The following is a 16,427-nucleotide window of genomic DNA, read 5'->3' as shown; positions in this document are numbered from 1 at the left end:
TTGCCAATGGGAATCACATTAAGGCAGACCTTACATATTTAGAGAAGTTTCCATTAAACAGGGAGCTATTTTAGGTATTGAGTAAGGCAATGATGGGCAGGACGAGGTCATGTGGAAAGAATGGACTAAAAGTAACATGCAAAACGTAACTGCAACAGAGGCTCTTGGTGTTAACCAAACACTGAGAGGCTTGTTTACTTTCCTACGCTCCAGATGCTGGGTTCTGGCTTAGGAGATGTGGATAGAAGTGGATAGAAGTGGATAGAAGTGGATAGATGTGGATAGATGTGGATAGAAGTCTGGCCCTTAAACATCCCACAAATTCCTCTAGCTTTCTCTTCCTCTTTCATGGTAACCTTGGAGGCCAAATGTTTTAAATGATGAAGATGGAATAAGACAGACTGACTCACACCAGATTTCTCTGAGACACAGATCATTGTTTACTTGGGGGCTTAAGTATCCTTCTTTCATAATAAACAGGGAAGTGATGGGAGCCTGGGATGATTAGGGATAGGCTGGGCTGTGAAAATTCAGAGGAGGGATGTGAGTCCAAGAGACGTTTTGAAGGGAGAGAACTTGCTAAAAAGAAAAGTCATTCATTCAGATAAATATTTATTGAGCACCTATTATTTGCAAGGCACTGTGTGAGATACAAAGACCTACAAATCACTCTTCCAAGTGCTTACGATCTAGTTGAGGAGATAATACATGTACATAAATTATAAAATAATCAAACCTTAGTGCATAATGGTAAAGCGAATTGACTTTGAAAGTAGACCTGTATTTAAGACCTGGCTTCACCTTCTCCTAGCTGTGTCACCCTTGGGACAATTATTTAATCACTCAACTTCAGTGTGCTTATCTGTAAAATGTGGATAGTAACAGTACCTACTTCATAGGATTCATGAGAGGATCAATTCATTCCTTGTAAAACTCTTAGCTGAGTGTTTACCCTATAAGTGCTCAGTAAGTGCTAGCTATTCGTAGTGGTAGTATTAAGAGATCTAACACAAGAGAACAATGTCAGTGCCCCCAAAAGCTCCAAGAGAGCTATAAAAACAACTGTTCTGGAAAACAGTTGTGCCTTTCCCCTCCTGTTGTAGCCTCCAGTTATTTAAAGTGCAGTGATACCTGGAACGAAGGTTCTCAGACAAGAGGTATGTCCAAGGGTCTCCTTCTAACATCTATCTTATTGTCTAACAAGGCTCTCCAAAATTTTGAATCTTTAAAGTCATTTTCTGATTTCTGGCATACCACGTCAGTTGTATAACACAGTAGAAGTGAGTGCTATTTAAACACTGTGGAGCAGAGGCAGGACAGGAGAACAGTAGCCAGAAGGGGTAGAATGAGCAAACGATGGGCTTGTCTAAGACAGGGAGACCTATCGTAAGTCCCTACGGAGGTCCTTTGTCTGACCCAAGCTTTCACCTGACTCAGTCTATTCCCTGTTTGGCGTAACGCCGTTGATGTTGAATAACAGATGATTTTGAACTGAAAACTTTCCCACACACGCTGCATTCAAACGGCTTCTCTCCCGTGTGAACCCTCTGATGCCGTGTGAGCCGGCACCTCTGGCTAAAGGCTTTCCCACACTCGCTGCATTCGTAGGGCTTGTCTCCAGTATGGATCTTCTGATGTTGTGTAAGGGACGAGCGGTCAAAGAAGGCTTTGCCACACTCGTTACACTGGTAGCGAGGCTCCCCAGCATGAGCTTTCTGATGCCTGTTTAGTGATGAGACACCATAGAAGGCTTTCCCACACTCATTACATTCATAAGGCTTCCTGCCAGTGTGGATTAGCTGATGGCGAGTAAGAATACTTTTCTGGCTAAAGGATTTCCCACATTGGTGACATTCATAAGGACTTTCTCCAGTGTGGATTCTTTGGTGCCGAGTAAGGGATGAACGGTCAAAGAAGGCTTTTCCACACTCATTGCATTTAAAGGGCTTCTCTCCAGTATGAATTCGCTGATGCACAGTTAGGGACGAACGGTCAAAGAATGCTTTCCCGCACGCGCTGCATTCGTAGGGGCTCTCCCCAGTGTGAGACATCAGATGTCTGCTGAGACTGCTCCTGTGGCTGAAGGCTTTCCCACACTCATGACAGTCATAGGGCTTCTCTCCGGTGTGAGTCCTCTGATGGCGGATAAGGGACGAGTGGTCAAAAAAAGTCTTCCCACAGTCACCGCATTCCTGGTCTCTCTCTTTAGTGAGAATTTTCTTGGGTGGGGCTGACCCCCGCTGCAAACTTTTCTCCCGGGAAAGGGATTTCTTGCAAGTCTCCATGGCAGGGCTTTCCTTCTCTGTTTCCAACCCACCTTCTGGTTCATGAGCTTCAAATTTAGGACACAGGGGACTCTCTCTTCTAAATCTTTCCCTCAGTGTTTCTTCTGATTTCTCTTCTGAAGCATCTTTAGTCTTAGGCTTAGTCTCCCAGTCTGGAACAAACAGAAAACACAGATGCAGTGTCTTTCCTGGGTTAGGAAATACTACAGCAGGAAGAAGAGATACTGTGATGAATCTGAAAGCAATGGACGGTCACTGCACTACTTGCTCCCACAAATAGTCTTACACGCTAGGGAGAGTCTGAGACTTAGGAACGAAGAAGACATGGAATAGCACTGATGGTGGACAACTCAGAAAACAGGAGAATGCCCTTCAAGAGCATGGCCAGGATAATTAGGAGAGTATGCTGAGCGGAGAGGATAGTGATCAATAGGAATATCAATAGATGATCAATGGGGCAACATGACAGATCTGAGAAGATAAACATCTGGTATACACAGATGAGTAATACTTTAAGGTGTACAGGAAAAAAATGAAAGCTGATGGGTGATATACAATAAACACTACAGCAGAAAACTTGAATTGAGAAAAAGGTGACACCCAATATTCCGCCCCACACCCACATAACAGGCACAACAGGACTCTGCCCTGTCCCATTCAGACACAGTTACCTAGAGAGACACTCTCCAGACATTCTCCCTCATCATATCCACGAAGATCTACTATCCATGGCTCGTCCCCTCTCTTCAACTGAAAAATCACATCGGATCGAGGAACAGGAAGTCCTGTTCATGGAGAAAGAAACAAGCCAGGTGGTTGTATGTGATGAAAATACATAATTATTCCAAAGCTTAATCCCGGCCTCAGTCTTTCAGAGAGGAACTGCAACAGGCAGAACGTGCCAGCCAGGGGTGCAGAGTACAAAGCAGAGGAGCCCCTGACTGGACGGCGGGACTGAGGTTCTACCAAGGAACAAGTGGCACTCGGTCAGAAAGTTGACTCCCTTTTTTTTTGTTTTGGTTTTTTGGCCGGTACAGGGATCGAACCCTAGACCTTGGTGTTATCAGCACCACACTCTAACCAACTGAGCTAACCAGCCAGCCTTCAGTCAGAAAGTTGACAAAATCCATTTGAACTGGTTGTGTTTATTCTTCCCTGTGAAGTGAGTGGGAAGCTCCCAGCTTCAGTGCTGGTGGGATGAAGGTCCTCGGCTCAGGGGAGGTGAGACAGAAAAAAGATCATCTCGAGTAAAAAGGTGGAATGAAGGTGCCCACTTTTGTTTGCTTGTTTACTTTTAGTATAAAAATGCTTTTATTGAAACAAGTCAGTTCACTGTAAGAAAATTAGAGGGATGTACAAGTGCCGCTGACTGGGTGCCCCCCAACCTCACTGAGGCTTAATCCCACCATTAACTGTCGAGGGAGGGAAATCCTATTATGGTAATTAAAAGTGGGGCCTTGAGTGCCGGCCCGTGGCTCACTTGGGTGAGCGTGGTGCTGACAACACCAAGTCAAGGGTTAAGATCCCCTTACCAGTCATCTTTTGAAAGAAAAAGAAAAAGAAAAGAAAAGAAAAGTGGGGCCTTGAAGAGGTGATTAGATTGCAGGACCATGCCATGGTGAATGGATTAATAATGGAAGTCAGGGGCGTGGTTCTGAGGGCTTTAAAAGGAAGTGCATGAGGAGCTGTCTCTCTCTCTGCTCTGCCATTTCTGCCATGTGAGACCCCTGGGTTACTGTTGCCATCACCATATGTGTTCCCTGGACTTTGGACTTCCCAGCCTCCAAAACCATAAGCAATAAATTTCATTTTCTTTATAAAGTACCCAGTTCCAGATGTTTTGTTATTAGCAATAAAACTAATACAACAAATATAAGGAAAAACCACCTTTCATACTTTCTATTAGTTTTTTCTTTTCTTTCTATTCATTTTGATACTGAAGATACCTATAGATGCATTTTGTTAAAAACTGGGTAATGAAATAATGCTAATGTGTAAACTTGATTTTTTTCACATAATAATAAACTTTAAATATTATTTTATTTCAACTAGCACAGATCTACCTTACCTTTTTAATGGCTACATGATATTCCACTGTATGTAATGACATAATTTATTTAAGGAATCCCTTGCTGACAGACATTTTAGACTGTTTTTACTGTTTTGCTATTAACAAACCATGAATGGTATGATCAACATTATGTATACCACGGATTGCTAATCCTATTATTTCATTAGATAAATGATTAGAATCAAACCTTTCCACTTTAGGTTATATAAAAAAGCAGATTCCCTCCTGGAAATAGGCTTGAGCTCTAAACTCCCCTTGCACTGGGCTCCCAACTTGGGGAAGAGAGGCACTTTCCTATTGGGCCCAAGGATCATTTATGGGGTTGTATGCTGATTCTCTGCTGAATCATACTCCACACCTGCCATGGCTTCCTGTCTCTGACCTTAGGAATTCCATTTTCCTCAATATTTCATCTTGCCAAAAGCCTGTGACAAAGGCCCAGCAGTCTCCCTTACTGCCTCCCGAACATTCTGCTCTGTTTGGGAGACTATGTGGCCTACTTAAGTTAATCCAGGGGGTGTTAGTGCTTGCTTTTTTGACCTGCCTTGTGTAAAATCTGCAACATGACTCCTTTTACTGCCACCCACTGCTCACTTTAAGCCTAACTCTGAATCTGTGCACCCTCTCAACCTCTTATTCTTGAAGATTTGGAGTTCTCATTACCTACAGCAGCCCAGCTTCACTTGTCACTAATACCTAACATCAGATGTGGCTCTTAATTTCCCCTTTGTCACACATGTCTTCATAATTGCATAGTATCTTCTGTGAGCATCTAAGACTGTACTTAAGATAAATATTCAAAATCAAACACATCTCTGGTCACCTACTCAGAGACACAGCCCTACTCCCACACTTCCTTCTTTTTAAAGGAAACACTTCTTTCCCCTCTCCCCTGGCTTCTATGAGAAGAAATTTCCGATCAGTAAGATGGCCCCTTGTCCACCACTTAGTCCCCTGGATGGAGTTGAGTGCATCACCTGACTGGTGATCCAGGAGAGGAACTGGCCGTGTGCAGCTCAGCCTCTCCTGCTCGGCCCTGTGGAGAGCCAGCTCCCTGCATCAAGCACACATTCTGCCCTGTCCCTCAGCCCTCCCTCCATTTTGCAGGGGCAGGCTGCTGAGCAAGAGAGCCTGTAGCCATCCAGCACTGCTCCCAGCTGTCCAATGGTGGGGGTCAGTATTAAGAAGTTCACTGCTGCTGTACACCTAAGCCATATCCTTTAACTCTGATCTTGTCTCTCGGGTGGCTCAGAACTCAGGCAGGGGGAGAACTGGTATCAATTTCTCGGCCCCTTCAACCTCCCATGAGCATAGCACAGAGTCTAACCTCTCAGGAGAAGCTCTCCTTACCCAGTGAGACGATGCTCTTATAGTTCTCCAGCATCACCTCCTTGTAGAGGTCCCTCTGACTAGGGACCAGATGTCTCCACTCTTCATCTGTGAAAATCACAGCCACATCCTCGAATGTCACCAATTCCTGAAAACACAATCACATTCTCCTTTACTCATAATCCTTCTCTTTATGTGGACCAGACCAAAATGTCATAAAGACGACAGCCCTGGAAGATGTGGAGGGGGTGTAAGAGAAATGGTCCTGACAAAGTAAGGCTTTGAAGAACTTTGGGAAAGTGGCTTATCACCCAAGACATGAAGTTCTTGGTCATAATCCCACACCACTAGGCTTATAGGTGAGCCTGTGAATACCAGGGGCTCTTTATCAGACTTACAAAAAACTTGCAAGAACAGAACAAAATATTCTTGTGTACCCTTCACAAAGCTTCTCCAAATGTTAACATTTTCCACATTTGCTTTATCTCTCTCTTTCTATGTATATATGAGGGTACCTCAAAAAGTTCATGGAAAAACAGAATTAAAATATAATATGAATCTTTCATGAACTTTCTGAAGATCCCTTGTATACTCTGATTATACAAGAGAATGTCCCTGTTTTTACAAAATATACAATGAAATATTTAGTTTGCAAGTTACTCAAGAGGTTCGGGAAAAAGAAGAATATGCAAGAGGTCTTCAAAAAGTTCATGGAAAGATTAGTATTATCTCTTAATTCTATTTTTCCATGAACTTTTTGAAGTACCTTCATAAATATAAAAAATCAAGGAAATAGCATTGATATTACAATATTATCTAATATACAACTTTATTCAAATTTCACCAGTTGCCTATTTTTTTCTTTTACAAATCCTTAGAATAATATTAGATCATCTTTAGGATCCCTCTCATTTCACTCGAATGCTCTATGATTCTGTAAGATTGCATCTTTATCGTGGTTCTAAAACCCCAGGTAAGTCTCCAGTGTGTCTGCAGAAGTTCTAGACCAGAGCATGGAATTCAAGACTCTCTTCCCTTGGGCAAATTGGAAGCAAGCTACATGTCTCTACCCATTAAGACTTTCTTCAAGATTCTTACAACCTTACCGAGGTGTCCTGCAGTACGTATCACATTCCCCAGCCTAACATTGGGGCATACTCTTAGTCATACATAGATGTATTGAATGCACAGTCAGGACCAGAACCAGCCCACTGTTCCCCAAACCTTCCAATCAGACCTGAATCATCGGCTTTTAGGCAAAATCACTCAGAGCAAAGTCTACAACAGTTGTGATGGAGTTTGGATGTGTTGTCCCCTCCAAAATTCATGTGGAAATTTGATCCCCAATGTGGCAGTGTTGGAAACTGTTTGAATCATGGGGGCAGATCGCTCATGGATGGATTAATGCTCTCCCTAGGGGAGGGGGGATTAATGAGTGAATTCTCGCTCTATTAGTTCCCGCGAGAGCTGGTAGTAAAAATACCCTGGCACCTTCTCTCTCGCTCTCTTGCTTCCTCTCGCCATGTGATATGTTTGTACCCACTGGCTGCCTGCTACTTTCTGCCATGAATAGAAGCAGCCTGAGGCCCGTGCCAAATGCAGCTGTCCTAGAATTGTAAGCCAAATAAACCTCTCTTCTTTATAAATTACCCAGTCTCAAGTAATTTTGTTATAGCACCACAAAATGGACTAAAACAGGTTGTGTGCCTGGTGACAGGCAAGTGGGCACACGGTCAAGGCAAGAAAAGGTCACCAAAGGATACCTCAAGTCAAATGGGAAGAAAACAATCCCTGTGGAGTCCTTCATCCGCCTTAGTGGGTCTGATCAAAGAAGCTCCAGGACACAGAAAGAAAACTGGTTACATTCTGGAGACTAATAGAGTATTTCAGAAACACAAAATCCACCTCACCTCGCATCGGGCAGTCGGAGACACAGCAGCCATTCCCTCCTGTGTGCTCTCCTTGTAGAAAAGGGCAGAGTCCTAATGAGGCAGAGGTTTGGGATGAGAAAGAAGGTGTGAGAAAGAGCAGTCCTATATTGCAGTCTTCTGACCAATGAAGAAAGAACTCTCCATATACCAGTGACATATGTCCCCATCCTCATTCCTAATACACTACAAAAGCGAGGGGGGGGGGTCGGTGAGGTACAAAGTAAAGCAAGGCCAGCAGCCCCAGCCACCCCAGAATTAGAGCCAAAGGCCATGGATACTGCGAGTTAGGACAATGGTGTGCTTGTTTTATCATGATCCTAAAGGCAGGGTTCTGTTCCTGGGAGTCAAGAACATAGTTAGGTTCACAAGGTATCTATAAATTAACATTCAATATTACCCTGAATGATAACTGGATAAAAGCCATAAGCAACTCTGTAAATGACAACATGGACAAGACCGGTCAACTAAAACCCGTGGCCTCTTCAAAGGAAAAACAGCCCATTCACAGCCCCGCTAAAGGAGCAGCTGTGGGGCCGGCCCGTGGCTCACTTGGGAGAGTGCGGTGCTGATAACACCAAGGCCACGGGTTCGGATCCCTATATAGGGATGGCCGGTTAGCTCACTGGCTGAGCGTGGTGCTGACAACACCAAACCAAGGGTTAAGATCCCCTTACCGGTCATCTTTATATAGGATATTAAAAAGAGGGGGGCAGCTGTGGGCAGCCATGCACTTTACTACGTGACCCTGTGTCTCACTCCCACAGCCACACTGATAAGGCTGCAGGTGGGCAATGCATTGGTGAGGAGGAGACTGAGATGTGATCTGGCTTGAAAAGATGACATCCTGCCACAGGAACTAAGAAATGTCATGATAACACATGGGTGATGAGCTGAAAGGACACTATGAGTTACCAAAGCAGCCCACAAGGATCAGGGGAACCAAAGTTACCACAAAGCAAAACTGGTGGGCATGTGGAAAATATGAGGTAGGGAAAAAGGCCATAATAGGCAGTGGGTCGAGAAGCAGGGGGAGGCGGTGGGAGGGGAGAGAACAGCTCAGTCAAACCAGCGGTGAAGCCCTGAAGCAAAGACAAGAATTCCTGGCCCTGACCTCTCTTATCTCACCACTACCATCTGCGGGCTCCAATTTCCATGCCACCCAGCCTTATTTATTATTGGATTTCCATAAGACTCTATCCCTTGTGGGCTCTTTGTAAATCCTTATCACTAACTCCCCTTGAATTAGCTAAGTACCTCTTAGTTTCTGACAATCAAGAGTCTAAAACTACACAGTTAAATCAAGCAATTCTGGGATTCATGGGGGCATGGGGAAATAGTGTGCTCCTAGGAAGGAGGAGGAAAAGGCTGTTTTGTGGCTCACTGACCGTTCTCCTGCAGTCAAGGGAATATGGTCACTGCTCCTTGTGATTCATTCATCCATCTATTCAACCAGCATTTACTCAGCAGACAAGGATTTTTTTCTTTTTTTGGCAGCTGACCAGCATAGGGATCAAAACCTGGACCTTTGTGTTATCAGCACCGCGCTCTAAGCATCGGAGCTAACTGGCCAGCCCTATTCAGTACCAACTATTAATACCAAGCAAAAAACCAGTAAGACACTGTCCTTGTTCTCCAGGAGCTATAGCCTAGCACACAGAACAAACAAGTACACAAAAATTTTCACTACAGGATGGGTAAGTGTTATAAAGAGATATGCAAGGCAAACTGTGAGAGCACCTCAGAGGCTCGCCTAAGCCAGGAGGGAGGGAGGGACGTTGCAGCTTTCTTGGCAGAAGTGGGATCTAAGGTAAGTTTTGATTTTAGGTACAAGGTAGAACATTCTAGGGAAGAAAAACCTCAAGTTTTTCAAAACCAAGGAGGCAGGTCTTTACATGGGAAGGATGAACAACTGAGATTAGTTTAGAATTGTGGCAGTCTAGGCTGTGAGCAGGGCTATGGGGAAAGAAGAGGCTGGCGAAGTAGGTGGAGCACAGCTGCACTGAGAGGAGCTTTGTGCAGCCCTTCTCCACAGGTATGCGCATCGCTGAAGCACTTAAGCATGGATGTGTCATCCTCGGGTCTATGCTTTAGAAAGACCACTGTGGCTCATATCAAGGGCCTTGAAACATGCATACGCTTTGACCCAGCAATTCTCCTAGGAGTTTATTCTAAAGAAATAGGTAAGAATATATACAAAGCTTTTCATTAATCATCATCAACACTAACCTTTATTGAGGGCTATGTGCCAGGCAACTTCCTAAGTACTTTATATGTATTATCTCATTTACTCTTTAAAATGAGGCAGCAAAAAATTGAAATATCCAAAACATCAAAATAGATTTGGTTAAATAATTTTATGGTCTAGTTCATCCATACAATAGGACACTATTAAACATATTAATAACAACTAGCATTTACTGAGTATTTGCTGTTTATCAGGTGCTGTACTAAGTGCCTTTTATAAGGATAATTTAATTCCATCCTAATAAATCAATAAGGTGGGTACTATCTTACAGATTAGGAAATTTAGGCTTTGTGAGAGGCAGAGGTAGAATTTGAACCTAGGTCTGCCCAGTGGCTTTTAACTGTATGCTATAATAACTTACTTTCATGAAAAGATAGCCACATAGATAGCAGACCAACAGACTATAATGGGAAATCCCAAAACACATTCAAGCATTCGGGGAAGCTTGAGGTGACTGAGGTGTCATGACAAATCACTGGGGAAAAGATCACTAGTGATAAACTGCCAACAACATCAATGTTCATCAATCAAATAATGGATAGATTGTGATTATATATATACACATATACATGAATATTATAGATTTATTAAGATGAACTACAGCCTCATGTTCACAATAGGGATAAATCACAGAGACATAATTATTGAGCAAAAAACAAGAAAGTTATAGAGTGACTTACTGTATAATATTTATATAAAATTTAAAAACAGGTAAATAATGCCTGCAAAAATCTGTTGGTTTTTTTTTTGTTTGTTTGTTTTAAATAAGACAATAAGTACCAAACCATGAGTATATTTGTGAAGGGAGGGAAATGGGATTTGGAGAGGTTCCTAGGAGACTTCATCTGTAATTTTTTTTTCTTAAAGAAAAAAATCTAAAGAAAAAAAAGAAATCACAAAATATCAAGCGAAGAATGCAGTCTTTAAAAATTACATATTATACATGCACATATGTACAGAAAAAGGAAGGATATATATTAAAATTTAAATGGAATTTGAGTGTGGCATTACAAGTGATATTTATTTGACTTCTTACAATTCTTTATATTTTCTGATTTTCTTAAACAAGAGTATGTATTTACTTTGGTGTACAGGAAAAATAGCAGGAGAGAAGGAAGGGTAGTGTGTAGAAAAGTTACAGCAGACCTGAGACTGCTATTCCTAGAAAGTTCTGCTTACACAGTTGGTCCTCGGACGGTGTCTGGGAACTTCGATTTTGAGAGGGTTCCCTAAGAGATAAGGGTGATCTACTATGCCTAAACTATTTGTGCAAATAATGTGGTTTGTGCTGAACATCTGCCTTCCTGCTGGGGGGTTTGGAATTTTGATATTGCTGAGTCTCTAATGAGTTTCCCTGGGCAGAAGCATCACACATTGAAGCATTTTTGTTGCTGGGGGAGGAGCGTGCTCTGTGACCCCTCATGGCAGGGACAGAAGCCAAGCAAGCCTGCATATGGATTCCTCCAGAGTCTTCCTGTGTCTGTTCCTGTGTATTCTCGAAAGACCGCTGTCATAATCTTAGCTATGAGTACAACTATAGGCTGAGTCCCAAGTCCTTCTAGTGAACCCCAGAATGTGGGGTGATCTTGGGAATCCCTGACACACTGCTCTGAGTAGCTGTAGCAGGATGCAATTAGTGGAGGGCAAGAATGAGGATGAACAGACGAGTGAGGAGACTGTAATAATTAATTAAGCAAAAAGTGATGAAAAACAGAATGAAAGTAGTGGCACCGGCAATGGAGAGAAGGAGAACTGTCAAATATTAAAAAGAATAGACAACAGGCCAACTGGAAGTGGAGGCTGATGGTGAGGGGAGCGTGAGGATGACTCCTGGGCCACAACTGAGCAATGGTGTGGATGCCGATGGCATTCGTGAAGGTGAGCTACACATGAGGACGGAAGGGAAAGCCAGGGAATGCGGTTTTGGACATTAAGAATTTGAGTGGATCCTGCATCTCTGAATAAGAAAACTCAGATGACTCTGGCCCTGCTGGATAGATAATAACGAAAATGATTATTGATAAATTAAATAACTGGAATTTTGAAAGACCATGAATTTCATACTCAAAACGGAAAAGTTAATATAAAATATACCAAAAAATGGTTTTAATACAAAGAAGGCAATATTCAAGCCTTTAGTTATATAAATGAATACTTTTTTTCCCTATTCATTATATGACTTCATAAAGTATAGCTGTATCCTTGGGACATATACTTGTATCCATTCATGTAAGTATGAAAAAAGAAAACTAAGGAACGCAGATAAGCCAAGTAATGACAGAAGTAGGAATTGCGTACCCCAAATAGGGAGGATTGGTCAGCACTGGGGCCACACAGAACAGGTTAGAAGAGCGTGCTCTCCTAACAAGGAACGAACCTCACATTCTGAAGAGGCAAAGTAACTGTGCAGACTTAATCCTTTCTCCCTGAGATGAATCACGAGACGAATAAGGCACAATTAAATTTTCAAAAATACCAAAAGACCAGACCAATATATGACGATGCTTCAGTTCATGGAAATATTAATATTATCTTTCAATTACATTTTTCCATGAACTTTTTGAAGTGCTCTTGTACATTTACTGGTCTCTCTGGCAGCTTTCAACTCTATTCTATAATGGGTCTATTATACTCTTAGATACATTTTGGGATTTTCTATTCCAGTCTACTGGTCTGTTTTCTATGTGGCTATCTTTTCATGAAAATAAATTTTTATAGCAGAGTTAAAAATCGCCAGACAGACCTGGGTTTTTTAACAACAAGTTATCTGACAACAAGCCAAGCAAAACTTCAAAAGACTATTACCTTGAGGATGAACACCAGTTTACAAAAACTAAAACCTATGTGAAAGGCAAAAACTTAAAGAAAAAAAAATCTTACTGGAAAAACCAATTTAACGTAACTATAAAGAAAAATGTCATCCTCAGGAGGAGAGATTGGGGTCTGAATCTTGCTAGGAGGAGGCAGAGAGTGATGTACACACAAATAGAAATGAAGATATATCATCACTTGATAACCAGAGCCTGCAACTTGTGTTACCTAAGATAATATTCTTTTCCTTTTTAATCTGTTAGGAGTCTTCCACCCCCAGAAAAGTATCCACATATTACTTTTGAACCCTAGGAAGGTATGAACATTAGTACTTGGAGATACAGGAGAGTACAGTCATTGTGAGTACAGTCTCTGGAGCTAGACTGCCTGAAATCAAAATCCAGCATTACCTCTTCCTACCTGTGCGACCTTAAGAAAGTTTCTTAACTTTTGTCTCAGTTCGCTCATCTACAAAAACGGAATAATGAACATACCTAACTCATGCACTTATCTTGATGCTTAAATAGAATAATATATATAAGGTGTTTAGAATAATGCGCTAAGTAAATGTTAGCATTAGCTAAAAAGTAACATTATAACCCTAGGAAGGTAGAAATGAGAATATTACACTGTGTTGTTACTGTTTTAGTGCAGTAATAACTTTGGAATCACTGTATTTGTATACGTTGTCTGAAGCATTTGCACTTTTTGAACAAATCAAACTACAACTGAAATTGCTCAATATTTAAATGCTTTAAGGCAATTTTCAAAGTTTAGTTTATTATATTACGCCTTTAATAAACTAAGCACTGAACAAATCACAAGTGGTGGTGAGCATAAAAGTTCCCCGGCCATTAAACAACCAGCCAATATTTCCAAAGTGCTCATCGTCTGTGGGCTCTCTGCCAGGTAGACTTCACTCCTCATTAGGTTTAGACTCCAACAGCACTCACTTCAGTAAGCTCTCATGGACACTCAGGACTCCCCAGATCCACCAGACCCACATGGAGTTACTGCCAGCACAGGGTCACCTCTACTTCTGTTTTCTCTTTTCCTATTCCTGGATCTGAGTATCTCTGAAGAAAATGTCCTTCAAAGTCAAATTCTATATCTTCAAATGAGCCCTTGCCACTGCCTAAAAAGCTTTTACTGCTTCCATCTAAGCTGTATAGCTATTCCAAACCTCCATGGCTACCATTCTATTTCAGCAAACCTTGGTCTTCTAAACTACACTGAAGGTTTGAAGAGTGAGCTCCATGGCAGACAGGACCATGTAGTAGAAAGCATTCCACAGGCACGGAATTATTAACCATGAAGCCTTGGGCAAGGTATTTAAGCCAATAGTGGACTCCCAGTTGCTTAATACCTAACCTTACAGGGTAGTTATAAATAGTAAACGAGACAATTAATGTAAAGCATTTATCATACAGTTTGTTTAATAAAAGAAAGTTCCCTTCCTTTCTACTGCTCAGCGACAACCCATTCATTCACTCATGCATCCCACCACTCAACAAATAGTTACCAAGTACCTGCTATGTGCTAGGCAGCAAGATGAGTGAGGTCAACAAGACAGAAATGTGTCTCCAGGACTTTACCTTTGTGTCCTACCTCCTGTGTCCTATTTTCTTCCACTATTGTTTCCTCTCAGACTTCGCTCCCTGCATTACCCAGTCTTCTCTTTTTGCCTAGCATCTTCTATCTCTCTAGCAGTTTCTTTCCACATCTTCAAACACATACAAGCTGCCTCTACCTGAAACTATCTTCATTGAATCCCACGATCTCCTTCTAGCAAAACAGTTCTCATTTAGGCTTTCCTTTCATGATCAAACTTCTTGGATGAAGAATACAAGGATATTTCAAAAGGTCTGTGGAAAAATAGAGTTACAAGATAATACGAATCTTTCCATGAACTTTTTGAAGTCTCCTTGTACATACCTATTGACGCCACATCGTCACCACTTTTCTCAAATCCCTGTTATTCTGCTCTTGCCTCTCACACTTGAAAATTACCAATGCACTTCTGATCTGATTCCAATGGTCCTCTTCTCCTTATCTTTATTTCTCTGCAGCTTGACTGGTTGATGAGTTTCTGCTTCTTCAAGCAGTTACTGTAGCTGCTTTACTACTGTACTAGCCTGATTTTCTTCCTGCCACTAAAGCTATTGTCTTCCTGTGACTCTTTTTCCCAGTTTTGCCCTAGAAACATGGATGCTGCCCATAGCTCAGTCTTCGTACAATGTTTTTTTTTTGCTATCCGTCAGAAAGTCCATCTCCACCCAGGGCTCCATTTTCCACCTCTACAGAGATGGCTCCGGTCCTAACTCCTTTTCCAAACGCCTGCACTTCCAAAAACTGCAAATTCTGAATTAAGCATTCTGCAATCACCTCAAAAGTTGCTTTCTTTCTCTGTGCAACTCCCACACCACTTCCTCTCCCTGGCTTCACATTTCTATCAGATGTTCTATTATTTTCCCAAGTGTCCCAAATTCAAACTTTTTCGCTCTCTTTCCTCCCAAATCTAGTCATCAGGTCCTGTTGATTCTTCTTTTGCAATGTTATTTGTATCCTTCCCTACCCCTAACACCATCGCAATTCAGGTCCATAACAAGGTGCTTAGGAACTACCACACATACCTAAATGTCTCTCTGCCACTAGCCCCTTCTTCCCTCTAGTCCTGAATGTGACCTCTAGAAAAACTGTCCCCAAAGAGGTTTATTCGCGTCAGTCCCCGGATCAGACTCATACAATCCACCCTGCCTACCCGGTTTTGTCCTTATATCCTGTACTCTGGCCCCAGTTACCTTTCTTCACCCTTGTCTCCCTCTATTCCTCCGCTCCAGTAAAAGTTATCTTCCTCTCAAATCTGCCTAACACTTTGCTACCTCTTTCGTGTTTGTTTGTTTTCCCCGCAACAAATCCTACCTCCTCCATGTAGCCCCACTGAGGCCCAGGGCAGGGAGCTCAACGAGACAATCTGAGGCGCTTTCTGGGAGGGACTGGAGTAGGCGGCACCCTAGATTTAATGTCAATTCCACCCACTTGCATTAAGCACCCATTATGGGAAAGAACGGGAGGAGCACAAGAAGACTCCAAAATTCCAACCTAAAGTACCGGATCTGACATGCAGTGGGCGCACACCGTAAGACTACTGGTGACAGTGCCCACTGAACACACGCACACACGGCGGGGGACAACCTTCTGTCCGCACCTCTTCAAGCCGGGACGTCGCCACACACACTCTGCAGGCTCGCTCCGCCCGCGTCACCCGTTCTGCTCCCACAGCACCTCCCCAAGTTCTCAGTGTCCCCTTCTCTCGGCCGCTGTGCTCAGTCCGCCCGCAACCCTCACCTCCGGCACAGAGTGCCCAGGACCCTGGAAAAACTGCACCTCTTCAGGTCGGGAAAGCAATGCGCCTGCGCAATGGGCCCTGGCGTCCGCGCTCCCAATGAATGCGCAGCCTTCGCATGGACTCCAATTCCCAGAAGTCCTAGCGGCCACCGCGCCTTGATATGACGTCTGAAAATCTGCGCCAGCGTACGCTCCTGAGAAAGGGGCTGGGGGTGGTGAGCAGCGTCCAACGTGGTAGTGTGGTCTCCTTAGCGGGGATTGGGAGCCGTTGTGGATGCCTTGGGAGACGTACGGTCATCCTGAAGCAATGCGTAACGTATGATGTCACGTCCCTCCGGTTCTTCTATGAGAGGGCCGTCCGAAGGACATGTGTCCCTCTGATCTTTGTGCACCATTCCTAGCCCTGG

General features: G+C 42.9%; 1 protein-coding gene and 1 non-coding gene across 2 annotated transcripts; both read right to left on the bottom strand.

The window, feature by feature from the left end:
* Positions 1-603: 603 nt before the first annotated feature.
* ZNF2 (zinc finger protein 2) lies at positions 604-16,072 on the bottom strand. Its single transcript, XM_063078796.1, has 5 exons — positions 16,021-16,072; positions 7,596-7,667; positions 5,707-5,833; positions 2,957-3,070; positions 604-2,437 (listed from the first exon to the last, which is right to left on the bottom strand). Exons 2-5 carry the CDS (start codon positions 7,626-7,628, stop codon positions 1,434-1,436), a joined length of 1,278 nt encoding a protein of 425 aa, XP_062934866.1. The 5' UTR covers positions 7,629-7,667; positions 16,021-16,072; the 3' UTR covers positions 604-1,433.
* Positions 3,311-3,384, bottom strand: TRNAI-GAU (transfer RNA isoleucine (anticodon GAU)). Its single transcript has one exon. It is a non-coding gene; the product is annotated as a tRNA-Ile (tRNA).
* Positions 16,073-16,427: the final 355 nt, after the last annotated feature.

The sequence above is a fragment of the Cynocephalus volans genome, chromosome 14, assembly GCF_027409185.1.
Source record: "Cynocephalus volans isolate mCynVol1 chromosome 14, mCynVol1.pri, whole genome shotgun sequence".
Lineage (NCBI taxonomy): Eukaryota > Metazoa > Chordata > Mammalia > Dermoptera > Cynocephalidae > Cynocephalus > Cynocephalus volans.
Note: the sequence above shows the minus strand (reverse complement) of the source record. Positions and strands in the feature narration are given on the sequence as shown.

Excerpts from the sequence above, each read along its gene's own strand:
- ZNF2 (XM_063078796.1), bottom strand. The coding sequence starts at position 7,628 with ATGGCTGCTGTGTCTCCGACTGCCCGATGCGAG. Across the intron at positions 3,071-5,706 it reads TAAGAGCATCGTCTCACTGG|GACTTCCTGTTCCTCGATCC; the intron begins GTAAGGAGAGCT and ends CTCCATGAACAG. Across the intron at positions 2,438-2,956 it reads TCTGGAGAGTGTCTCTCTAG|ACTGGGAGACTAAGCCTAAG; the intron begins GTAACTGTGTCT and ends TGTTTGTTCCAG.